Source organism: Pezoporus wallicus, unplaced genomic scaffold, assembly GCF_028554395.1.
Source record: "Pezoporus wallicus isolate ANWC-B61680 ecotype Strahan unplaced genomic scaffold, APGP_CSIRO_Pwel_v1 contig_227, whole genome shotgun sequence".
NCBI classification, from domain to species: Eukaryota; Metazoa; Chordata; class Aves; order Psittaciformes; family Psittacidae; genus Pezoporus; species Pezoporus wallicus.
Window position 1 is genome coordinate 4,782,373 of NW_026635704.1, and position 27,573 is coordinate 4,809,945.

At 41.3% G+C, this 27,573-nt stretch overlaps 1 protein-coding gene across 9 annotated transcripts in view; it reads right to left on the reverse strand.

Moving 5' to 3' along the window:
- The window catches only part of MTCL1 (microtubule crosslinking factor 1), a 107,526-nt gene that overhangs the window by 19,089 nt on the left and 60,864 nt on the right, over positions 1-27,573 (reverse strand). For 4 of the 9 annotated variants that reach the window (XM_057397482.1, XM_057397481.1, XM_057397483.1 and 1 more), the window contains 6 exons: positions 25,403-26,728; positions 24,295-24,450; positions 16,161-16,253; positions 13,124-13,354; positions 11,433-11,621; positions 5,224-5,391 (listed from right to left, as the gene is read on the reverse strand). In XM_057397482.1, the coding sequence (XP_057253465.1) occupies positions 5,224-5,391; positions 11,433-11,621; positions 13,124-13,354; positions 16,161-16,253; positions 24,295-24,450; positions 25,403-26,728 (2,163 nt within the window). The remainder of the gene's footprint in view (positions 1-5,223; positions 5,392-11,432; positions 11,622-13,123; positions 13,355-16,160; positions 16,254-24,294; positions 24,451-25,402; positions 26,729-27,573) is intronic. The other 5 variants (XM_057397484.1, XM_057397487.1, XM_057397489.1 and 2 more) reach the window with 3 other exon arrangements.

Below are 27,573 nucleotides of genomic sequence, written 5' to 3' on the forward strand. Positions count from 1 at the left end.
GGAACGGTTTTATTCTGCAGCTCCTCACACCTTCCAACAAGTGTGTTAGCAGCAGAAGGAGATGTATCAAGATCATTCCCCCATCTCTGCAGGCTCTGGTGTCTGAACTGATTTCTAGAGCAGTTAACTCATGTACCTTCCCTCCCTTCTCTTTCACTTCATGCTGAGAGGTCAGCTCAATTGGATCAGAATTGCTGGCCCAAAGTCACAGATTCACAGAAAAATGCAGGCTTGATGGGGCGTCAGGAGGTCTCTAGACCAATACCTTGATTTCAACAGGGTTGGCTCTGAGATCAGATTAGGTTGTGCAGGACTTTGCTCAGTTGGATCCTAACAAACCTTCTTGGGCAGGGATTGCACATCCTTTCTGGCCAAAGTGGGCCACTGCTGGACTCTTGTCAGACTGAAATAAGTGCTCAATGGTTTTGTGTAAGTTCAAGCAAGTGAAGAATTTAACCTTGACGCCTGACCTTTTCTTGACAACTCAGTAGATGTGTGAGTGACTCAGAATGGGATACATCTCTGTCCCCTGGCTCTGCAGGTAAACTGAAGTGAAAAGCAGTGAAAGCTCATTTCTGCCTCTGAAGTTAAACTTGTCCTCAAAAAGGAGAGGCAGAAGGTCTGCTGGGAAACATGCTCCTTCAGAAAGAGAGAAGGACAACACTTTCACCTTGCCCTGGGTGGAAAATAAGCCCAGACTTTCTGAGCAAAGGGAAATTTAGACTGGGTTCAGGAGTGAAGCTTGCTTGTCTCTGCAACAGCCTCCCCAAATAAATGGCCGAGAGGTCATTGCTTGGGTCATTTAAAATTGTACTGCGCTGCAGAGAACATCCCGTTACAGCCACTTGCATTGACAAGGAAATTGTAAAACACCTGCGTCCTCTACTACTGATTTCCAAAGTCCAGTAGTTTTCACATGGCCAATCAACCAACTGACCAACCAAACAAAAATTATAAACCTGCAGCATTCTAATTCAACAAAGCTGACACAATACCATCTTTCTCATGCTTCTGCTATTTGTGCAGTGCAAATTTGTGGCACCCACAGCCACGTGTGAGTCTGTCTTGCACACAACTGCACGGCTTGGTGGCAGACTGGAGGTGCTGTGGGGCAGAAATGCAGAACATCCCAGGAGAGACAGCTCTGTGCTGCAGATCCATGATGGGAGACACCATCCTGGGCAGCGTGGCTCCTCAGAAAGCTGGAAAGCTTTTCTTCTCTCCTACCCCAGCTGACTACCCATATGTTAGCTCAGCAATATGAATCACTTCTAGTTTCCAAACTCACCATTAACTTCAGGTAATTGCCTCTTGGCCCTTGCTACATCCTTCCTCTGTTGAACCACAACTCCCCAGCTCCATTTCATGGTGCTGTGGGAGTCAAAGTTGGTGCTGCAGCCAGAGTCAGCAATGTTGACACCTACTCTTTTAGGTTTGTTTGCTTTACTTTTACTATTCTGTGACCCCCTACCCTGGGTCACTCTTACGTGTTCCTGCTGGGTTAACTAAGTAGCTGTGACACTAGAGAATAATGAATTTCAGGAATGTCACTGTAGAGCTGAGATCAGCCAAAATATCAAGGGACTAATGAAGTAAAGTCTGTGCAGTTTCCTTACACCTAAGTCTGAAAGAAGGCTGTTTAGGACCTCTTCTTTAGGATATATTTAAGTAATCTTTCAATGACTTTTCATGCGCCACAGACTTCTCATCTTCCAATAGGAACATTTAGGGGAGGTTGCTGGTGTGCCTGGGCAAATCAAACTAAGCTAGTGTGCAGACTCAACTTTACAATTCTGCTGCCTTAGCAGTAGCTATGACTAGCATGCTAAGTTGCAAAGACCCGCCAATGCCTGGGATAGATTGTTAAGCTGGTATGAAGCATGAAAATGCTAAAAGCCACCTATAAAGCAAACAAATGTTCAGCTGCACTAAATGCAGTTTGTATGATTATCCTATAAAGCAAATTCCTTCTTCCGATTCTTTGACTCTCAAAAATATTACGAAAATGTTGAACCTCAGCAAGACTCATTCTTTCTCTCCCCTTACACCACTGATTTCTTCACCACCAGGGGACAAATTCTCAGCCTTTCAGCAAGGCTTAGCAAACAAGCCATAGCAAACAAGACGGGCAGTGAAACCTGTGAAGGGCAGGAAAGCTGAGAGAGGCAGTGGGGAGAAAGTAAGTGCTCCAGGAGATCAATATCCCAAGAATGTATGTCTGCCATTAGAGTGCAGTGCCCAAGATCCCAAAATACAGTAAGTCATTTTGTGCCAGACCATGGGCTCACCCAGACCAGTGCCCTGGCTCTTCCCCCATTTGAGAAGAATACAGGAAGTCTGTAAGTATGAAGATAACTTCAAAACCAAGGCATCTTTAGAATAATTTCCTGGTGTTCAGTGATTTGCGACCTAAAACCTTCTTCAGTTGGAGGAAGTGTCTTTAGACTCAGAAGGCAGATCTTGGTGCCAATGCTCCTGGCAAGGAGTCCTTCTGCCTCTGTTTTGACAAAACAGATCCAATCATAGAGGAAAGGTGGCTCCTTAGCATGAAAGTCTAGATGTAACTGTTCTGAACCTGCTAACTATTAAGGATGGCCAGATGTCTCTCCAAGTACACTGCAGCTTATATTCCTTCTGGGCATCCTAAAGGTGGACCATTGGTCAATTGGTCAGAGTCCTAAAGAGGGCCCATGTCCTTACATGCAAGTTCTCAAAGCATACGCAGAGTTTGGCCCCTCATATAAACTCCCTCCTTCTTCCAAACTTTTCTCAGTTCCCAGTTCTCAGAATACTGGGATTTTTCACTTACCCAGCTGGAGGCTGAGAATTACAGGGACGCTTATTGGCTCAGCATTATCACAATCCCATACTTGGGAGCAATATCATTATTTCTTATCTTACAGACAATGCCTAAGGATCCTTCCACCGAATAACATGTATATGCATTTTTGTCAGCCAAGACTTATTTTTAATGATATATGCAGTGCTAATGCTCTAAAGCAGCAGTACATTGTCACCTCTGAGATACAGTGCTTTTGTATCAAAAGAGTTTTCTGTCCTTTTTTTTCTTGCTTTCCTACACAGAGGACTGAAACATCAAAATACAAAACTATTGCCAGTGACTGTAAATTAGGAATTGACTCTCTTGAGGAAAATGCTCTTGTTAATTGACCTACTGCTTCAGAAAAGAAGTGGAAAACAGCAACAGTGAGGACAACAGTGGCGACTAAAAAAGTCTTGGTTTTCTGTGGGCTTTTCAGGAGGTTGGCAGCTCTATATGAAACGTATGGTGTGAGCGTTGTACAGCCCAGAGCTTCATCCAAAACCACAAAATATTATGAGAGGCCCTGCTACCCACACCAACCTGACAGACTTGGCTATTTAGTTAAAGCTGTTGTTATGCCACGTGCTGGGCACAGAATAGCAAAGGATGTTAACATGATTATATGTAATGCTGATATTTTATACCTTGTTCACTAGCTCCTCCCATTTTGATCCTGAAATTGTATCTATAGTGAAAACACCCCATATTTTGAATCTTTATAATTAGTTTGAGTTAAATGTATGTTTATCTTATTTCTATTTCAGAATTATGATGCTACTTTTATATTCATTTTTTTAATTACCTCCTTGTAATTGTGGGCACATACACCAGATCTCAGTGGGACACTTACACTGTTTTCCCTATCCTAATTGACGTTCTAATGACTGATGTGTTATCTTTTTGCTACTGCATTAGGGACCTGTTTTTCCTGTGAAATAGAAATGTTGTGGGGAATTGGCTAAAGAAGACAGTTTTTTGTCGCAAATATTGACCATTTTTTTTCATTTCATTTGCTTGAAAAACTGTAAAAATTAACACCCATGGCTCAGTAATTACGATATGTTACATATTATTACCAGTGGAGCACTGAAGGCAGAAAAGAGCCTGATAAAGCCTCCAGAAAGAAGGGTACAAATCTTTCTTCTGAACCGGAATGGCAGTGCCTTCCTAGTGCCAAACATGAGCCAAAGTGTCAGTCTGGGTGTCTATCACCCACGAAAAGGCAAAGCATGCAAGCTCTAGATTGGCAGTTTCTTGTCAGACTTTCTCTAAGTTTCACTCTGTTGCTATCTCAAGTTTAAGGTAAACCTGTCACTGTGGTTTCATTATGGGAGGAGCAAAAGTGGGAATTGATGTTGTTCCTCTTTTCAAGTGATCTGTTGTCTGGAAATGTGCATGCAGTGACAAGCAGCTGAACTGAGAAACTGAATCTATTGAGAGAAAACTGCTAAAACGAAAGGTTCTTCCTTCATTCTGGGACAGCAGCCTACAGTACCTGGGCAGGAAAAGCAGAGCACGCATCTCAGCTCTGTGCGTCAGAGTGAGCCTCTGACGTTCAGTAAATCTCCTAAATGTACCACCCTCCTAGCAGTGAACATTTTTATTGTGTTTGTCTTCTGCAGAGAGGCTATACAATTACAAACCTTTTTCTCAAGACCTGAATGTACTAATTCTCCCACCCCTCCCCTCTTCAGTGTGGAGAATTAGAGTTTTATGCCATCAGCTTTGGAAATGAATCCTGTGGGGTTTTTTGCTGATTTGTCTTCATATTGCTTCAGAAACAGTACATCTTCTGTGAACAGCTGTACATGACATTGTACTGAAGCACCTGGCACCACATTTCATACACCTACTTTTAACAGCCTCCCATGGCAGGTAACTAGAGCTCTCTCTTCAGTGGGGTACTATCCATCACTAACCAGTAGCTTTGAATAGCTGGTTTAATATTAACATATTGATCTATCACTTCAGTATTGTTAAATCACGCTTTCTCTCCTATGCATCAAATGCCACAGTTACGTGCAAAGGCACAGTGACAAGCTAATTGTGAGCATGCCAACTTCAGGACAATTTTCTCTCCCATAAATACCAAAAAATATGGACACCTGCATGTCTCCTTGCCACAGCTGACATGTTACTGGCTAACACTTCTGAGAAAGTACAGCAGGAACAGGTTCAGTTCCTTTGTCCCCACTTACGTTACACAGTACCTATTACATGAGCACTCATAATGGGACAACGGAAATCCAAGAGACAACTCAAGTTTCTCAGGCTTCAACAGGGCTTTCAGGCACCAGGGTAAAATGAATAAATGTAGTCCCTTTCCTGGTGTCACAGATTTCCGGTTTCATTAAGAATCTCAGCCATTCTTTATTGGTGTCAGGCACAGAGGACATTACCTGCTCGAGGTGACACTTCAGTTCAGTTATTTCCACCTCCCAGGCTGCTTTGTGCAGGGCGTACTGCTGCTGAAGCCCCTGGCGCTCACGCTCCTCATCCCGCAGCTCAGAGCGGAAATCATCCAGCAAACCCTTCAGAGCGTTCAGGAGCTTCCGACTTTCACTTGCCTGCAGCAACACAGCAAACAAAATCCTGTCATTGGATGGCCGCAGCCTCCAGTTTCATTTTTAGGATGAAAAATGCCTACACAGCTACTGCATGGAAAAGAAAGTTCCTGGGCTAACTTTTGCATGAGAAAACTAAGAATAGCAATGCCTTCTGTGTCTACAGGCTGCCCAGGGAAGTGACTGAGTCATCATCCCTGGAGGTGTTTAAAAGATGTGCAGAGATGGTGCTTAGGGACATGGTTTTGGGGTGGCCTTGGCAGTGCTAGGTTTATGGGTAGACTTGATGATCGTAAGGGTCTTTTCCAACCTAAATGATCCTATGATTCTGTGATTCTGTGATTCTATGATTCTACTTCTTGTTAGCCCTAGTCCTGAAGCACCCCCGAAAGCCAAAGATCCGTAAATCACTCTGAAAAAGGCACTAAGCATCTTTCTAGACTGAGGACATCTGTAATAATTTCTTTTTTAATACTGTAACTCAAAGCTAGAGTATCATTCCTGAGGTTTGTTTGGTAGCTGGCTATCTTATACATACAGTTATTGCTCAGCACTAAATGTCAGATATTTGTAAAATACATATAAAGAAAAGGGATTATTTTTCAATGCTTTTCTTTTGTCAGATAAAATTACTTTGGGAAAAAGAAGTGAGTTTTCTGAGCTGGGTATCTCTGCTAAGGTGTCTCACTAGTCTGTACTTCACATTTCTGCTCAGTCCAGGCAGCTGCACACAGATCAGCTTTACAGCAGCACCTTGTTTGATACCAAAGGCGTGAATGCCAGGTAGGCCACCTTCCCTCCCCAGAGGGGATCAAAGAGTGCATCCCCATCTATGTCTGGTTGAGAATGTCATAGTCACACTGAAATGCCTGTGCTCTTGTGCTAGCCAGGAGCCAAGAATGGACTACCTGGGGACATACTTGACTAGACAAGTCAAATAAACAGATAGTTGCAAAAATCTAAATAATTTTCATGTGCTTTTTTTTTCAACGACAATATATATAAAATTTTTATGCAGGCAACAAATCTGATTTTATACGCTTATCAGATTTTTGGCACCACTGAACCCACCTTACCCACTTTCATAATGGCTAATCAGACACAACATGGTGCCTTTTTTCTTTAAAAGTAAACAAATGTGGTCTACTTTTTCCAAGCTATTTGATTCATCATACTAGATGTGGAAAAATGACTGTAGGTGCTCGCTGGCTGGCCTACAATCTGTTTGGGCTAATGAAATGTGATGGTGTACAACATGGGGTTTTATAAGGAACGTACCCACAGAAGCAGAATTAATTCCATTAACATTTAATGCCAATTAGCATTTTCCTACTATGCAGCAGCATTCTCCATCATGAATGTAAGATCACTTACTTTTCAATACATAATGAACTTTATGTTTCCACCATGAATTTTTGTGCTGATAACCAATTAAAGCTAAAGTCTCCAAACATCTCAAGCCCCTTGTGTAGTAATCAGAATAAGAGTTCTTTTGAAGGTTTGTCTTTAGTGTCACAACAGGAGCTGCTGCGTATTGAGCACATTAAAATCTGGCCTCACCCTCTTTAAAAAACCTAACCCCAAATGTCTATGAAGTGCTTTCATTCAAGAGCCATATTCTGTGTTTTCTGGTATGCTTCTCTGGCCAAGTAGTCTAAAGACTTCATGAGGGAAATGAGGCAGAAGAAAAATCAAACTAAAGCAAGCTACATCCCTCATTCCCATGCATATATTTGATAGCTTTAGAGTCCTGTAAAATTAAATTTGCAAAGAAAGAAGTGATGGACTAGTACATATTGGAGCCAAAAGAGCATCATTGCAGGTTTGTAGTCTACTGAGATGAGGGCATGTCTTATTTCTAAAGGCATTACATAAATGTCAGTGTTATGAGACAAGTAACCCAGGTGCCCCCTGGGCTTGCTGGGATTTTAATTAACTTGCCAATATAAATCCAATTTTGGTTACATACTTTTAATTCCTGCAGAGAAGTCTGTTTTTCTTGACTTTGTATTTACAGTCTGAAGTTGGAGAGGTCTATGACATTATTTTTTCTGTGTTGCCAAACTGTTTTTGGAGAATAGACGAAGGTCTTTTGAGACAATGTGCTCTGAAACATGACATTTACTTCTAGATATGCTTTAGATTCCTGCTGGTAAAACTGCCAAACAGCTTCTGCATATGCCCCATAGATACATAAGGGCTGTCATGGTCTTCCCCTTCCTCCCAGGGATGTTGTACAGGCAGAAGAAACGGGTCATGGCTGTGATTCTCTGGACAGTCTCCCATACAAGGAGCTGGCTCTTTAGTACCTTACCAGTTACTGAAATTTAGAGCATGGAAAAATCTGACAGATTCACAACTGATCTAAGACAGGGGAATTACAAAAGCAGTTTGAAGTCTTGCTGTATCCACAACTCAGGATTTATTGATAAAGGAAACAACAGCTAACTATAAATAAAAACTTAATGCAGTAAACTGCAATTAAATTCCAGGACTTTGGAGTCTTACTAAGTTGAGTCAGCCCCACAGAGAGAAACCTCCAGCTCCAGAAAAGTTTGGGACCAGGGCAGCTGTTTGAAGCTTGGTTCTGCTTTTAATCACAATTCTTTTTTCTCTGAGAAATTCACTTAAGAATTTAGCCACAGTCTGGGATGACAAGCAGTTTAGTAGAGAGTCAATTAAAACCACAAGGTCAAGAGTCTAAACAGTGAACAAGAACTGTGCATTTCCTCTGTCTAATCACAGATCTACTCAAAAGTGAAGCCGGATCTTGATGTAAATAACTTTAGTGCATTTAGGTCTATTGCTTTGGGCTTTTCCAAATAGCTAAGTATTGAAAACAACTGTATGAACAAAAAAAAATTCTAATTGGGGTTTTTCATTGTTCCACATGTGTATAGTTTTTTAATGCTTCTTCCGCTGGACCACAAATGTGTAAACTCTCTTACTCACCATCTTACACCATCCAACAGGCACCTCAACCTTTCTACTCAGCTGAACACAAGCTGTTCCTTTTTCCACAGGCTATTCTCCCTGATCTCTCACATAGAAACACTGACTTACAGGCAGCCCTCCTCTACTATGCTTTCAGCCCAATTCTTATCTCCTGCCCCTGATCAGACTTCCTGTTTGGTTTCTGAGTCTTGCCAGTTCCTTGCCTGACCCTTTCTGCAGTGTGCCTCAGCTAGAAGCCAAGGGACAACACCATGAAGAGAAATCTGAATTGGCCCTTCTCAGAGTCCCCATCTACTCTGCCTCTCATCAACCTACCTTTTCCTGGCCTTTCCCCTCTGCTATGCTTTCATCCCTCCACACACGAGTCACATACAAATCAAAGGCAAGCGAGATGCATACTTCCCATCAAGTTGAGTACCTCAAATCATAATGATATAAAATTAAAGGCTTCTTGTTGAGATTAAGGTCTCAGGCTTTACCATTTTTTTTGTCAAAACAATTCCACTTTCCAAGCAGGGTGAGAAAGTCAGCAGCAAGAGTGCAGGCTGAAAACACAAGCCATTAAATATTAATATTAAGTGTTAAAAATAAATATGGGTTACTTCAAGTTACTGTAAGCCCTTTCTTTTTTCTGACCTAGTTATCTCAGCCACTCCTAGGCTATCGCAAGATTTCCTTCCTAATGCGATACAAGTGCTGATGCATTTCATCTTGGAGCTTGTCAGGCAGAACCAGCAACTTAAGGCCCTCTCAGGTGGATGCAAACCTTGGAGGCCCCAAAACCCTGAGGGTTTTTCAGCACAGCCTGATTTGTCAGTGGTATAGTGGGAGGTGAGCACTGCTGAGATCCAACCCTTCATGAATGATGTGCTCTGGATCTGATGACACTCTCAGAGCTTTTAAAGCTGGGAAAACACAGGTGAAGTGTCTTCTTGCACTATTTTTCATTTAGTTGATGTGTTTTGGGATCATGTATGAATTAAGTGGAGATGATGTTTATGGTTGAAAGTCTGGAAGGTTTTTAGGGCAAGGACCAGAGACTGTGAGCTTTATGAGCAAAGGTCCTGCATGCAGGAGGTTTGCAGGGCCAAGCCATCCACCATAGCAAGATGGAAAATTCAGGGCCAACTGATACTAAGATGTGTGAAGACAGAGCAAAGCTATGGCAGAGCGTCAAGAGCGCAGGTGTGTAGGCGGCTACTCCCCTGTCACAGTCCTTCAGAAGACCCTTCTGATGCCCTGTAGCTATGATAGCATCAAAATTAACCTTCACTAGGGCTTACTATTACTATGCCAGAGAATAATCATGGGCCTTTCTTACTACTGACAAAGCCCTATAGCACTGAAAACCCTTCTTACATACCTCTCAAAAAACACAGCACTTGTTAAAAGATTGACGAGTGTGAGCGGGCAAAACAAATAATAGTGCTTAAAATGAAAAATATTTAGCAAACTCACTCATTTTTGCAGTGTTGAAATAACGCTTTTTTCCTGATTGGAAACGATGAAACCCATTTTACTGTGACAAGTCCATTTGGCTATCATGCACAATTCATTATCAAGAGGGGCACTGAGATGTGCTCTGCTCCTACGGATCATTTGTTTAAGCAAGATTAGCTGGAACTGCTGTATTAGAACAGTATGCAATTTATATAAAAATGAATTATAAGTAATCCTACTTCCATTTCTGCCATCTTAATTGAGATTAAAGTCTAAGCAATCATCATTTTAAAGAGGACATAATTTATTAGAATGTTCTTGGTAATTTTAAGAGATTTCTATAGAAAGTTAGTACATGATAGAGTCTCCACTAAGATAACATGTTGGTTTATATTTATTTTACTTATTCTGGATTAAATCAGCCTACAGATGGAATGCCATTAAATGACATGCTCAGAAGCATCTCTTCCATGGCTGCCTTCAGCCTCTGAAACAGAAGAGTTTGCTGAGAGGATGACAGTGATGGGTCTGGGAGACTGGCAAGGTGGAACCTTTCCAAATGCCAAACTGATCAAATTAATACTACCTTGGTAGCACACTTCAAAGAAAATAAAAGCTAGAGAACGGAGTTGTCAGCTAACACTATGAAAAAGGAAAGCAAAAGATTATATAAACTTAAAGCAGAATATGAAGCAGCATAAAGATCACAGATCTCTACTATTTTTATTCAAACAGAAATTCTAACTGAAGTTACATCTTGAACTAGAGAAGTAGGTTGCAAGCAAAGTATTGTGGTCATAGAATGCATGTATTCGTCTGAGAGCTCTTGCTGTGGAGCGGGCTCCCAAGTCAAGGGCCAAGATAGAGACGGGCAAAAAGCTTAAAGTCCTTTTTCACTGAACTTGTGTTTTACAGAGACTTCTTGTTCCATTCTACTTATGACTGCAAATAATACTACATGACAAGATGCTCTCATCTGAATGTTTTCCATTTTAAAAATATCAGAAGATACTCCTGAAGAACTGTTGGAAGCTTTAAGTCTGTCCCCTTTGAGTGTTTGCTATTATTATTGTTAAGACTGCTGGTATTAAATGCACAAAGGAGAAAACTAGGATACATGGCAATGCTTTGACAGACACAGTCAGGGCACAGGATATGTCAGGGAGAAGTTAGCATGATTTACTTTTAGGCACTTAAAAACAAGCCCAGTGTTGGGAAGGAAATTTTGCATTCTTTTCCCATCATTTCCAAGGGAAACATAAAATACATATGATAGTTTTTTAAATGATTTAAGGAAAATAAAATCAGAACTTCTCACTAAAAGCTTGTCAGTAGAATAAAAGAGATGTGCTTAGGCAAGAGGAGCATGTAAGTTCTCCAAACCATCACATACTGATAGATGTTTCTGGGCAAACAGCCACTAGAGGAAATAGGATTTTTCACTGATAGTATCTGCCAACAGAACAGTCATCACGTGGCTCCTGATTAAATATAAATATAATGGATGAAATCCACTGTAATTGCTGTGTAGCTAGAAGTATTTTAACAAGTATGATTCTAGCTGATTTAACACAGCAGCAGAAAAAAATGAATTCTCTTGGAAAATCCAGTTTCCATTCCCAGGGCGTGACATACAAATGGTATAATACCTGCTTCTGCTGCTGTAGTAATTCTGCAGTCTGCAGCTGTGGTCCATGATCAGTGCTGTCTGTGGAGGGACGCTGGGAGAAATCTGTCAGTGCAAACACAACATCCTCTTCCTCCTCCTCTCGCTCTGTGTCATCCACCTTCTGCTCAGACTGAACGCCGAAGCCTGGGACAGCCTCAGGGTGCTGAATCTAAAATGTAAGAGATAGGACACATCAACGCTATTTTGTCATTTACCTCAGGGACAGAAATTTATTGAAGGGCTAAGGGAAGAGACTATCTTCCCCTGCATCCCTGCAGTGGGGTATATTGACTTCTATCCTGCAGGCTACAGGAAATGATCTTTCGTGATATATTACACCTTGTGTATGTGAACCAACACCGCGCAGATGTGCAAAATAGGACATCTATGAAGCTGAGAAGACGGGTGTAATGTAGCACAGTGGATATAATTCATCACGCATTAATGAAAAACTATACAAACCACTGGTTTATTGTCTGACGAAGATATGGAGATCAGGAAGTATCCAAATCTATCACTGTATTCTCTCTAATGCATTAGCAAAATGCATGACTCCAATAATGACTGGAAGTGGACTGATTATAAATTAACCATTCAAAAAATCCAAACAGTGGAAAAAATGAAAGTGATTTTGATATTAGAAGATGAGCTAGTTTACACAGAAGTAAATCGGTGCTGTTGAAGTAAAGTAGAAGCTAGATAGATACTCATCTCTTGTTTCTGACTCATATTACTACAGCAGATGAAGGTAAAGATGTTCATCCACCCTTCATCTAAGAATTCAAAACACTGGAGTATTCAACTTACACATACTCTTACCAGACCTGAAAGGTTACTTGTACTGCCAAATGCAACAAACCCTGAAAAACACTAGGCATGTAAATATCAGAAATACTGAGAAAAACTACTTAGCTGCCTTAGCAAATGGTTTCAGAATTGCATGAACCTGCAAAATAGATCTATTATTCTCAAAAATTTTGTATAAAGTGTCAGAATGGGCAAACACATTTTTTTTTTTTAACGTAAGATTTCCAAAGCAAATGGTGATTCTGGATGTGCAACTTGACACAGTTTAGCAGCAGCTTTCTTCACAGTGCACATGTTTGCTGGCAATCACACTCCTGCTGAGATGCGTCCGCTTGGGGATTCCAGGTTGTTATGTACTTCCGAAATTCCTGATCTTAATTTAGTCACTACTTGGAAAATCACTGTGATGACTACTGGTGCACTGCTGCTGACGGTGAGAGATTTGTGTACGGAGAAGAGGAAAAAACAAGAATGAATCACTGTAAGTTCCCACAAAAAGCTGCATAATTCTCTTGCCAACATGAAAACAGAGCTTCCCTCCATCTGTATTGCTGAAGGCTTTGTAAGGAACACACTGTGCACACAATGAGAAAATGACAGAATTCAACCCATCTAAAGAGATTTGACTCTACCAGCTCACTAATAGTTATTTTCTTTCATAAAATTATTCAGGAGTCATATGCAGAATACACTTTAGCACAAGCCAACTTAAGACACGGTTTCATGTTTAATTTGAATCCCCTTTAAATCTAGATGTATTTACAAAGTTGCTGTTGTCACATCGTATTTAAAGTCTACACTTAAAGAACTGCATCCTAGTACCCCACTGTTTGCAACATCATTGTGTTAATAAAAGACAGTTACCTCTAAGGTATCCTCCCCTTCCTCCTCCATTCGCTTGCCTTGCCGCCAGTGTTTCAGCAGCCATTTCAGTTTCACATACAGAAGAAAGGTGTCCTGCTTGAAATGCCTGAGTTCTTGCTGCAGCAGACTTTTCTCCTGGCTCCAGGTCTTCTCCTCCAGTTTGTTCTGCAAAGCCAAGCTCTGCACTTCCAAGTCCTTCCTCCGCAGGGTCTGCATATGCTCCTCCTCCAGCTTTAATGGAAGGACAGACACCATGTCAATGGGGTAGTGTCCTGGGGCAGTTTCCTGCACTTTTACTTTGGTGGGTGAGACAAACTGAAATCTCTAATTTTCATCAGTAGTGAGTAACTATTGAGCTTGGCTCAATAAGTTCCTCAACAATTACGACTGTCAAGGAAAGCCAAAAAGCTTTGCTTAGATAACCATATGCAAGTAGCTAGCTGTGTAAATGGACTTGTACTTTAAAGATGCATGAGACCTCTGCAATTGCTTAAACATTTTACACCACTCATATTTTTCTCTTTGTTGCATCCATGCACTATGTCCCCAGCACAGCCATCAGCCCACACTGCTGCACATATCACACCTAACAAATGCTTTTGCAGCCATTTCTACAAGGTGGGCCCAGAGCTGCCCTTCAGACAAACTGGGATACTATCCATGCTTCTTCCCTCCCCAGCCACAGACTCATCCTCTCCTCTGTGGTTATGTCTCCCTCTGCTTCTGGAAAGGCAATGCTTTTGAAGGAACCACCTCCAGCATCTCAGATGTAACTACTGGTCCCTCACTTCTCAACAGTTCATACTTGGAGACATCTGAATGACTCACAGCAAAGCTTCTCATTCTAATATGACTAGATCAGAGACACACACAGAAACTGAAGAGACAGAAAAAGGTTGCAGCTCGGCATTCAACATGTCTCAGTTTCAGTACTAGAAGCACCAAGAAAAGCTCAGTCTTTGGAATTACATCTGTTTCAACACAAAGCCACCTGAAACATTATTCTGTAAATGTGACTTCTCCCTCAATATGTCAAAATCAAACCATGCCATGACCTGTGCCCAACAGCACTTGTACAAGTTAGCTGTACTACATCTCATATTCTGTATGGATGAGATAGTGTTTCCATTTCAACCAGTGGCTCACATTGATCCAGAAAGGTAAATGGAAAATAAGTACAGAGCCACTGCTTACAGATGCCAGTTTCTGTTATTTTCCATTCTGGGAAACAAGCGCCTCTCCCTTTGCTCACCAGCTCCATAGATGGAATCTATGAAAGCTGTAGTACACTAATGACCACAACGATTTGAACCATAAGAACATACCCTGAAACAAACAACACTGACACAGGAATGAAGAATACATCAGGGGTTCTTCTTCAGGAGCATGGACCCCTTTGAAATTAATACTGCTAAGAAATATATGCTTGATTTTCATGGTAACATTCAGATGCCTTTGACACAGGCTACTGGTCCATACTAGATTGTTTACTAAGGACTTGTCTGCCCTTTAAATGGTGTGCTCTGGCATGATGCAAATTTTCAGCATCTATGTTACTATGCCTTAAAAAGTCTGATTAAATAAGAATTATTTACAGTAGTTGCTAGCTTACATGGGTTTAAAATGCAGCTTACAAGTAGTTTGGAACAAAATTAGCTACAATGACCAAAAAACCCCATACACGCAACTCCTAGTAACACTCATGGAAATTGTACACTGCTAACAAACATCAATTTGATAATGTTAAACATTGCTAAAATTGGAATAGTAAAACACACACTTATTTTAAACTTAGTCTTTACATAAGAGAAACAAATAGGTTCTGTGTTGATTCCACAAAATGAAGTTATGGTTAAATACAGCAGAGATCTGAGTAATTTCCACCAGAAACCTTGGATGATTATAAAAAAGGAGAATATTGACAGGATGGGCATAATCTGGAAAAAATGAAGAATCCAGAAGATGCTTTTATTCTTCTGTTTCTACTAGCTGTCAACATGAATAGCTAGCTTTGATTTTGCTGCATTTTTCGTTGTTTTTACAAGCTGTTATGATCTAAGTCTCCATGGTCACAAATTCTTGCAGAAGACCCTGGTGGAGGTAACTTCACAGAGTATTATGCTTTTTCAGTGGACAGTTATTGAAAAAGAAAATAACTTTAAGAGGCAGGCATAGCTTCCAAAAAGCTTTCATGGCAAAAGCAACCAGGAAGGAAATCAATTTACTAGTTGCCTTCAAAAGCCTTCATGAGAAAGCTCCTATGGAGATCAACTGGAAATTAAGACTACTTATGAAAAAATTGAGAGATACCACTTGGGCGTAATGAGATAAGCTGGCAAAGGAAAAATGCTCTAAACTATACAACAATTATGCTGAATTTAGTCCATGAAGTATATTTAAAAAGAAAACTGCAGTTAAGAGCCAAACAGCCTGCAAAAATTAGTAGCAGATTTTTTTCGCTCTAGGAGCTAGAGATCACAAAAAGATTGACTAATCTGTTCCAGCCTTCAAAAGAGCAGGGGGAGCCCATGTAACAAAATATGATTTATTCACCAGTTATGAGTAAGTGGGTTAGGAGCATAGGGTACTGAGAAATACTAAAAAAGTCCTGATTTGTACCTCAGTTACGAGTGTGTAATGACTCCTCCAACTTCAGAGAAGTGCTGGACTTTCTTTGTACTAGAATAAGGCATAGAGCCAAACTGTGCTACCAGAGATCAAACACACCCTTCCCCCAGCTCACAGAGAGCTGAAGGGGCTGTTGCAATTCCTCATGCCGTATTTCATATCTCTACCTTGACTTGCCCCACACAGGGGAGGACAAAACTCCTCTCCGCCAAGCAGAGAAGCCAGATTCAAAGTTGCATAACAGGCTTGAGTTTACATTTCCCTAACTTCCAGATTCTTCATTTACTCAGAGGAGGTCAAGCAGGCACGGCCATCAGGACACAAGCTGCCATGGGCATGGTCCTGACAACCCAGGTCCATGACACGTCATGGTCACACATCTCTCCCAGCAGGTGGGTTTCGTATTTACCTGGATGATCTTTTCTGTAAACTTTTCTTGCTCCTCTCGGTGAAGTCTTGTCTCCTGCTCAAGCTGAGCCTGAAGCTCCTGTATCGATACATTCTGTACAGGTAAAACATGGGAATCCCTGAGCTGATCAGCAGGACAAAGGGATAGGTTTAGCAGAAAATGTGTCTCCGTGGTGGAAAAAAAGAAGGAGAAAAGGAAAGAACTGCAGGACAGACATCTGCACAACCCATGGTTATCAATAGTTTAAACCAAAGTACAGTGTGCAAACAAACAGCAATGCCCTAAATATGTGTGGGAATTTCCTGTGTGGCTTCTTCTGAAAACTAAAGCTGGGATGCTGATGTTGTATGTTGGATATTCCCTTCAGGCCTCTGCTCTGGGTTTGCACTCATTTAGCTGAGACAGTGTACCATCACTGGCATTTGCCAGATGAGCTCCTACTTACAGGATTACATATTTGGTGGCATATTTATTTATGCTATTTATGCTATAAACATTTTAAAAACTCTGCAGAAGATGCATCTAATACACGTTGGACCTAATTATTTATTCATTTGCAACACTCCTGATTAGGCAGCTAATGGGATAACATTTATAGACTGACAAAGCATATAAGGTCCTTTTCTTCAGATACATAACAGCTCTCTGCACATGTCAACTTCATTCTGCGATTTCTACTCAAAATAATTACTCCACAAATGTCACAGGGATAAGCTGTGTGAGCCTGAGATCTGACCAAAATGCTTAAGTGTCTCCCCTTTCAGGTCCTACACCATTCTAATCTTAATACTTCTGGTTTTATGTTATCTTTAGGTTTGGCATTCCATCCACTGTACTTCTGGATGTTATTTAATCAAAAAATAAAGACCCAAGAAGGCAGAGTCAGATGTCATCATTTACACTATGTTAATTAATCTGGTGACACTTATATTCCTGATCAGAACTTTTCTGTCTCTCACACTGACTTGTCTGTACAAAGATGATGCTTGGCCAGATGCCATCCTCTTCACATGTGTGACTACAGAAGACACTATGGCACCAAACTCCTGCTTCCCACAGTAAAGACACATTGAAGGCAGAGATCACTTCAGGCTTCAAAGCGTAATCCCAAATTCTCTGCTGGTCAATGTCCAGTGCGCTTCAACCTCAGCAGCTGCAAAGATGTAACACAGGTCGTGGAACCACTCTCGGGGCCTGCACTGCCATTTTCCCTCTGACATCAGCCCTGGCACTCGTATCCTCTCCCCAGGCACTACTTCCACTTCCCAAGAGCAAAACCAGCTGCTGTTGCTGTTTGGGATGTGGCTGCTCTTGCTGGGACACTTCTGGTTATTCAAAAAGTATTTGTCACTGGAACAGAGGCTGCTCTGCTCCTCTAGGGAAAAAGATCGAAGAATCCCATAAACCACTGGCAGGAAGAGACTTGCCTGGAAAATGAAATTCGCCCTTGCATACACTTTCTGGGCCTTATCAGTTCCTTTTTGTCTTGATTCACTTATTGACTTGTGCAAGTATGTTTTGTACCTGAGGAAAAGATACTCCCAGCCCTCTGAAATGTATGCGTGAAGTGACCAAGAGAATGTTATCTGCCTTACTGATTTAATCTTACACTTTAATGTGTCTGCAGATATTTTGCATTGCAGAAAGGCAAAATCTGGTCACAATAATCACTGATCTTAGTATGCTTCTCCTTCCAGCCATACGATTACGCATTTAGGTAGGTAGAAATACTGTCGGTCTTGGGATTCCTGAAACTGGAAGCTGAATCAGAGCAGCAAAATTTACCAGGAAGGTAAGGTGTGAGTTTTCTCTATGCACTTCACACTCGTGTTTTCCAATGAACAACAGTTTGGTAAAAGATCATTTGTTCTAATTCAGACTAGAGTTAATTGGAATCACTTAGTGTATACGGATAATACCTTATGTCTGCAAAATTAAAGCAAGAAAATTATTAACTCATACAGATTTTTGATAAATGTAGCTCATGAAAAGCCAAGTTTCAGGAAACTTGGGTGATGGGATTGTGTGATAACTGTTGGAACTACTAAGAAGAGATTAAATACATCATAAAGACAGACTATTACATGCACACTAAACAGTGCAAATCATCTTACAATTGCCTTGCCTCTTTAAAGACAATATATTTTCAGAAGTGGTAAAGAAAACATGACAAAAAGCACTTCATGCATGAATGCAGAGCTGCACAACTTTTTCCTTCCAGTGCAACCTGAGGACTCTTCATAATCTATAATGTCATGTAATGTCATTTCTACCAGTAGCATTGTGATTCATACGCTCAAATCAAGGGAGATAAGCTTACTTGAGCACCTTATAGATTGCTGCTAAATGTCCGGATCACGAATGAAGAATAGGTAGAAATGCATCGTGATATTTGTGTACACAGTTCAGGTATCCAATATTACACTGATGGATGTCTATATGTTTACACATGGAAATCAGGCCCTATCATACATAATCATGTAATCAGCAGGGTTTAGTCTGTGGCACAACTGTAGTTTTGGCTCGATTTGGAAAACAACACTGCTACAAAATTAACACAAAAATCGGTAACCTGTTAACTTCCATTCTTTGTTTCCTTTGTGCTCATTAACAAATGCTCTACATGAAGAACAGAAAAAACCTTGAGACTGCCACTACACATTGTACTGACACCACAGAAACAGACACAAACCCACAAGACACAAACATAATATAACTGGAACTAAGACCTACTGCTATTCCACCACAGCACCACAGAAACAGCTACACTTCATTCACAGCTTCAAACCGACAGATGGTTTCCCAATTAATGCACTTCCAGATCCACTTCCATTCCTGTCCTCTTGGACAGGCAGTGCCAAATCCTTCTGCTGAACCCTTTTCTCTCACCTGTTACCACTCCAGAACAAGCTAATCCATGCCAATGCCTTTACCTCAAGAGGAAAGCAGAGAAAATTCATCCACGCTTTGGGGGCTTCACCATCACATCCTTATTGCACTGACCCCTTTACACCCCTCTCCGCATTTTGACAGCTTTTCAGGTTACAATCCAGCTCACACAATCCTACATTTCTCCCACAACTTGTTTTCGCATGATTGCCAGGCACCATGAGGTACAGCTGGGTTTCACTCATCCTTTTTCTCCATTTTACCATAGCTAATTACAACCTCAATTTGCCTGCAAACTCAATCAATTTATATGCAACAACTGTGAACATCAAATTTCATGGAATCTTTCTTTTTGTTCTTTTTTTTTTCAGGAGAAATTGAAGGAGGAGCATACCCTAAGGAGGCAGGGTAGAAAGATGCTCTCCAGCATTTGTGGGTAATTCCAAGGAAACCAAAAGATAAACATCTTAAGCTGTTTTCCTAATGCTACGTTATATGCTTTGATATTTGGACCTCACATTTGACCATGCAGTTTAAAAACTGCTACTTTTTCATATGTGACTGCTGACCATTGCATACATACAATCAATCAGATCAGAAAGGCACTTCCAGTGCATTTTGTATTACTTTTTATAAGCAATACACATATAACTGAATTCTCAGAGGCTGCTTCTCAAGATGTACTCTTCTCCTCACCCCTTGAAAATAAATTACATTTATCCCATTTGCTACAAGAGGCAGTTGTGTAGTTATTTGTCTGTGCTTATATGGAAAGAGAACACTTTGCTCTAAGTCTTTAAAAAAACACCCCATTGTATGGATAGTACACAAAGTCTCACCGAGTTCAGTTAGGACTTCGATATCCAGATTTACATCATAAAGGGTCTTTCAAGCCATTATATTGTCAACCTTTACAGAATCTTGCATAGCAAGAAAGAGTACAATTCATCAAAGTAAATTATTCTTGCTGCCCCTAATCTTGGTGGGAAGGAATACTGTCAGCACCAGTTTGTCTTTTTCTTCCCACAGCTTTGCATTGGAGGAACAGTGGGCACTAAGACATACAACTTGCTACGTGTCCTCATTTGTTGAGGGTTGCGGTGGGTTTTTTTTGTTTTTATTTTTTGTTTTGGTTTGCTTCCCCCCCCCCCCCCCAAAAGAAAGGGACATCACGATGTATAAAACATTCACGGCTTGCTTTCTGTGAAAGCAAAATCTTAAATCAGGGCAAGAGAAAAGGATGTGCAAATTCTCAGCACATGGCTGGGAGCTGCAGCAAAAGCCATCCAGCTGAAAAGTTCTCACAGGGAATAATGAAAATTGCACAGAAGGAACACAGATATTCCAAACCCAGCTAAAAATACAACTTTCAAAACACAGACCAAAATTCTCCCCATATATCCAAAATGGTCCATACAGAAGTTTTGACTCAAAGCAGGTGATAAAGTGACTTACCTAACTTGCACATCACTGTATCTGGCTGGTCCACACTGAACCCAGGGATTAATTTAAGAGTAATAGAGATGTTTTATAATTCTTATGGGCATGATAAGTAAGGAAAATGGATGAACAGAACAAGAATGGACTAGAAGAAATTATTCTTCAGTGTATGCTCTTCCCACTTTATTACTAGACCTTGTGGAAGACTTGCTTTTTAAGACATGCTCTCACCTTCTCTAGCCTATTTAATTTAACCTTGATTTTAAGTACTTTGTAACTTTTATTAGTGGTAGCTAACTGTTAGAGAGAAATATGAAAATTGAAACCTAAAATTCAAAAATACACTGAATATTTGGGTATCAGCAAACAAACCATGTAGAACAGACTTACCTGTCAGATTTTCAGCATCAGACATCATTTAACTTCCTTCTTTCCTCTCTGTATCAGAAGAAAGAGGGTAGCTCTAAATCTCAATGAGGATGCCCCATCCCTGGCAGTGTTCAAGGCCAGACTGGATGGGGGTTTGAGCAACCTGGTTTAGTGGAATGTGTCCATGCCCAAGGCAGGGTGGCTGGAACTAGATGGTTTTTAAGGTCCCTTCCAACCCAAACCATTCTATGATTCTATCTGTTTTTATTTTAATTCTCTTCTTCCTTGTAAGTGAATTCACTTCAGTGGTTGCTTTTCCATAACCTAGAGTTGTCAGAGGTTTTGTGGCACTTTTCTACACAGAAACAAATGTGTAAGTCTTTAAAAGCCATGTGTGAAAATAATCCAAATCTGAAATGCAAAGATAAGTGCTTTTGCCTTTGGTGAAACGTACTTGGGTAAGGGCAGAACTGATGCCCTCTGAAGAAGCAAACAGCTAAGAGATACAGCTCCCTTTTGGAGCATTAGGTATCAAATATGTATGTATCAAATATATCAAACAGACTATATTTGGTCATATATGAATGTGAAAGAGTGAAATTTTTCTTCTCCAGAATGCCTTCTTGTTTCTGAATAAACAGAAAGAGGTGGCTTAAGGAGGTAAAATGGGTAAAATTCACCAGATGAAAAATTATTTATCAGTTTTCCCATTAGTTCCAATTTGTTGCCATAGTAATCATTTGATTTGTGCCGGACATCTGTTCCACAAAGCATTGTGTTCCCTTTTTTAAGTTCCTCTGTGTCGTTTAGTCAGGGCAGTTCTCACTTGTTCACTTGCTTTTTCTATGGATGGTAAAGAATGATTTCCCCCTCCCACCATAACCCAGCTCTGCAAAAATCATGAATAATGGATCGAACATCCACTCCAATGGGCTCCAACCTCCAGCAACAGCAGCTGAATGCTTGTTTCAGCAAGAAAACAAAGACCTGCTCTAAGGCAATTTTGAGATATAATTTCCCTTGGACTGTGACTCTAACCCACCTCTTTAACATGCAAATACATTCTAATGATACTGTTGCACTAACAACTGCAGTGCAAAGCCCAAACAAAGGCAGATGTTTACAGTTAGGCTACTGGGTAGTTTCAAGCACAAGTCAGTATGCATTTTTCATATTTAATCAAACAATTAGGCTCCCACAATGTTTATTTTTAGAAATGGGAGAAGTGGCTAAATGGAAGCTGCTCAGCATTGTTTGGGAAAACTTCTATTTAAAATTCAGCTGGGAAAAAAATAAAATTGGGAAAAATTAGAAAAATGGGTTTGCTTGCTTAAAAAGAAAACACCAGCCTCATTGAAATATGTTGCTCTAATGTGGGAAGTCCATATGCAGTAAGAAGATCATCAATCAATGTTATACACTAGCCAGTGCATATATTTTCACTTCTAGAGAATGCAAATAACAGCTTATGTGTAGCCATCTCTGCTGTGGGCATTGAAAGGTTTGAGTATCCATCTGAATTTTCTGTGGTAATTAAAACACCCCTTTGGTATTTGAATAGTATTTTTTCCTGCTCATTCATCTGGTACAAAAAAATGGTAGGTTTTGCTAGTGGGGTGTATGACATCAAAAAACAGTAAAAATTACATTATACAAAATTATTTGGATGAATCTTCTGCTTCACTTGGGTTTGAATATTACAGGTTCTAGGATTTCAGTTTCAGTGTAAAGCAGCATAATATTCGTTGTTGCTTAAGTAAACCTGACTGAAGCAAAGGCCTTAGTCTTCAACGTTTTCTCAAGTGAGGCCATTTAAGCCCTGGCCTTCCCCATCTTTTGAGCACATCTGGACATAAGCTAGCTAGTTTCTACCTTTGATTACAATTACTGGCTTGTTCCTTGTCAGGCTATGGTGTGAAACTATCCACCCTCTGTTTAAAGGCAGATTGCTGTACATAGTTTACACACCGTCATTCCATGCTGAGAGAGTTAAAAAAGATGTTGTGCTAAAATTACCCAAATCCTTAATTTTCACAAAGGACTCATATATATAAGATTTAATATAATAACAAGGCTAACATAAGGTAAAGCGGAATTAATAAAGATAACAGAATTTAAACAGAAGTATTGCAAACATTTTCTGTGGGCATTTTCTAACCTAATCTACAATAACTATTGACCAGTACAATTGCAAAAGGCTCCATGCTGAACAGCAAGGCTTCTCTACCTCATTGGCCCATTTCACGGCTGCCGAAGACAGATTTTACCTTTCAGTGACTTACGGTGTCCTGGGTTTATCAGATATCCCTCCTGAAGTTTATTAAGTAAAGGTGAGAAGTTGGAAGAGAAGCAGCTGAACAAATAAATTATAGTAATACTACCAAAACTCTGCACTGTCAGGATAATTCGAAACAAGCAAAACAAAACCAGCAAAGAATTACCTGTGTTAAGATGAAGGGCCACTCTCCCTTTGATATTCAACACAGCATCAAGCTGCTTGGCTACCAGCCGCCTGAAGCTTTTTGTTCCTACCCTGCTTTCTAGTGGTTGCTATCACTTACAAACCTAGCTGTTCCAGTCAGCATTCTCCTTTTCCCAGAGTCACTTAGGGGTTTCAGATATATTAAGGACTGCACACTTGTTTTTGGAGTTATAAACACATTAAAACTCATCCTTCACTAGAAGCTACTCTAACCACCCCAGTTTCAAGGTGGATTTGGCTTCCCAGTGGCCAGCAGAAAGGTTTTTCAGTGCTCCAAGCTTGCCTTTATGGAGACAGATTAGAAATAAATTTCTTCAGGACTCATTGTAGTGTCTGGATAATCTATGTTCATGAGAAAGCAGCTAAGGAGATGTTAACTGAGGCGGATACGGCCTCTGCATGGATGAAGGTTTAAATAAAAACTGATTCATGCTTTTGATGAATGGAAAAGTACTCAACAACCCAAACAATGGAGAATTCTCCTTTAAGGAAGTTGTTTTGGAAGCTGCAGGGTGCTGTGTTCCTTTCTGAGAATCACCATGAACACCAGCCTCAAACTTTCTCCTGCGCAGACTACTGCCAGGCAAAATGTAAAACGATCTCTATCTATAGACTATCCAGATTTAAAATATCCAATAAAGTGAAACCTGGAAGCATGATTTCACATCAGAGATGTGAATCCCTTTTCCAGGGATCTTTCATTTCATACTCAATTTAGTGGGTCCCTGAGCCATGTTTTCCCACTTAGCAAAGCTACTGGGAGCAGGGTGATGAGTCCAACGTGAGGACCAATTTGCTTGTCTGAAACTGCAAGGGGGAAAAGAGGTCAATCACAAATGTCGCAACACAGGTGCTCTGTTTGGTCCAATTTAATCCCCCAACCCCTGGCTTCTGTTACTCATCTCCTGGCTAAGGCAGCAGGAGGCAGTGAGTAAGATGGGCTGCTTTGCTGACCTCTAGACTGAAACAGCCCTTGTCTCCTGGCCTGTAGAGTTTAATGTCTCCATCAGCTCTGCGGTGTGGGTCGGTGGTGGCTCGCTGGTGGTGAATCTCTTGCTCCTCTCCACGATCTTGTTTGAGCTGCCACTCCATCTGATCCCTCAGTTTGGACTGTTAGGTGCATGGGCGGTTTATAACAAAAAAACAAAAGGACAGAAGGGAATAAAGAAAACAAAAATGGGTAAGGTAGACGACTGAAAAACTACAAGACAAAGAAAAGCGTGAACAGAAAAACCAACTTAAATACAGTGGCATAAGAAAGTGAAGAGAACAAAACCAAAATGAGGATGAGCAAAATGATGGGCTGAAACATCTGAAAAGCAAAAAAGAGAAAGAGAGGAAAAAAGAATGCAAACACTGGTTATGAGGCGCATGCAATGAGGATGCATGAGTCAAACCAACAGCAAGCATACAAGTCATGAAGGATACGGGACACAAGGCTCTTCCTTCCTTACTTGTGCTGTGCAGAAAAGCCATATCCAGTGTGGCAGTTGTGGCAGTTTAGACATGCGCCCATGGGCAACGCTTTAGGCAAGGCAGTCCTTCGCTGGCTACAGAGCTTCTCACTCGCTGCTCGGTTAGGGGAGTGAGCTGTAAGCAGGCTTTTCAAAACACATCACTTAGAAAACTGCATTTGGTTGGGTTCTTTTGGCAAGGCTTTTGAGAACACGCCTGACCCTTTTATGAGAGAGCATGGTAAAGACCTCCTCACATTTCTTAGCAATGCTGCTAATTTACATTCATCAGATTCTTTTTTTTTTTTTTTTTTTAATTAATCTCCTCTTTCATGGGAAAACACTGCTGTTACAGACAAAAAGAAGACCAATCTCTATAGCACCAGTGGATTAGCCTTTTTGCCATGAGGAACCGCCTCTGAATCAAAGGAGTTGTGCAAACAAATAAAAGAAAAAAGCCTATAAAGTGTTTGTTTAACTTTACACACTTAAATACATTGCAGGTCTGAAATCATAACAAAGCAGCTGTGAGGAAAATCAGCTCTAAGGTAGCGATGCCAGAAAGAAAGAGAAACGATAAACAGAAGGCAAACAACGGGCCAACCTACCTGGAAGTCGGTGATTAACTCCTTCCCCAAGTTACCAATAGGAGAGTCTCGGGACATGGATGTCATTGTGGATAGAAAACTGGAAGACTCTGTGAGATGGGGAAGAGGGGAGAGGTCTTCCATCTGCTCCTTAAGGCCCTCCCCAATGTGATCAACCTTCTCCAGGAAGGTCTGTAGCTCCTTCCGGAAAGCTTTCATCCTGGAGTTGACGGTGTCCAGGAGCTCTGGTTCGTGCTTATCTTCTCTCCGTTCCTCACCACTTCTGAAATCCAGCTCGGTGGATGGGCTGCTGGTTACATGCACCTTGGCATCATAAATCAAGCTGTCTGTATCAGTGATAAGGCGGTCCACGGTCCTTTCCAGCCGCTCAGCCTCGCGTTTGATGTTAATTAAAGACTCTGTGTCCTCTTTCACTCTCATGAGCTCAGTGGAGCACAGGTCACTGACTTCTGATGGCTTCCCACTCCCAAAACCTGATGTCTTCTCATAAACTTCTTCAGAGTCACTCTCACCCCCAATGGGCCCCTCTCTCCTTGGCTGGGGTGGGCGACCCTCTTCACTGTCACTCTCCTTTCTCCCAGCATCGCTATCAGCGTCGCTGTCCCTGGGGCTGGAAGTGCGCAGGCCCAGGTGAGAGGCAAGATCATAACGTTGGACGTTGGACATCAGGACCCTGTTCTCATACTGGAGCTTCATCACTTTTCCACTCAGCTCATTGATTTGCAACCTGGCTGACTTCAGCTCCTCTTGCAATGTCCCACCACACTTGGATGCCGTGTCATCCAACCAGCCCGGCTCCTGGCCTGGATCAAACTTGAATTTGTTCAGCTCGTTCGTTAGCTGCTTGTTGTGATCCTCAATTTCAGAGATCGACCGCCTCAGCAGCTCTGCTTCCTCTTCCACAAACTGCAGGTGCCGGCGCAGCTCCGTGGCTGACTCCACGGAGTCACCGTAGGGCGAGGTAGGAATGCTTGAAATGTGGTCCCTGCTGAGACACTCTTTTTCATACTGGCACCTCATATCCTCCATTTCAGCTTTAATCCCCCTGTTCTCCACCTCCAGTTCCACTATTTTCCTGCCCAGTATGTTGGCTTCCTCCTCCACCAACTTCAAACGAAGCTTCAGCTCTGCCTCCCTGGTGCTGGGTGGGCCCCCTGCCTCACCGGTAGGCAGGGGACTGTCCACATCTCCATAGATGGACTTATACTTCTGGAGCTCTTGCTCCAGTTCGTCCTTCTCCTTCCCCAGTTTGGCCATCTTCTTACGCATCAGTGCTGCCTCCTCTTTGGCAAACTGGAGCTGGCACTTCAAATCAGCACTGTCCTCCTGCCAAGAATAATCAAGCCCCCCCCACCCCAAGATTATATTACAATAGAGCATCTTATTTTGCAAAGTCTTCTCCTCCCCACCCTTTGAGCTGTATCTTTTAGGTATGCAAACAACACACAAACAGAGCTGCGCAAACCACACAACTGAGACACATCTCTTGGTCCTGGTTAAACTGGCAAAGCAGCCTGACCTGAGTTAGAGGGGAAAAAAAAAATCACGTGTGCCTTTTGCAAGTGTTCAGTGATGCAAGAGTGCCAGCACAATGTTTAGTTTTTCTCAGATACTGAGCAAATTTTGTGGAAAACGAACACAGAATTATAAAATCATAGAATCACAGAACCACAGAATGGTTTGGGTTGAAAGGGACCTTAAAGATCATCTAGTTCCAACCACCCTGCATGGGCAGGGACAACTTCCACTAGAAAAAATGATCCAAATGAAAGGGTCTATGATTTGTTGGCACTTTCTGTTCCATTTATGTTTAATGATACATCTGCTCCTTTTAGCATCATGAAACAAAGACTACTCAGATGAATTTACTCATCATAATCCCAAATCTCAGTCTCCTAAAGGTAGAAAGCATAAAAAAAAGTTTGCTAAGCTGCACAGTTGCCTTGCAAAGTGAAGACTTTCATTAGTCTAATCTCACAGTGCTGTGAAATAGCCAGAATGCCTAACTCGCTTTCCAAATAGGAAGCACATTGTTGTCTCTGCTGCTGCTATTACTGGGATAGACCAGATTGTGATCACTCTTTCTGGTATGGACAACTGTTCACAAGGGAGATTGGAGAAAACACGTGAAAAGGAAAGGAAAAAAATCATTAAACCATGGTAACATCCAA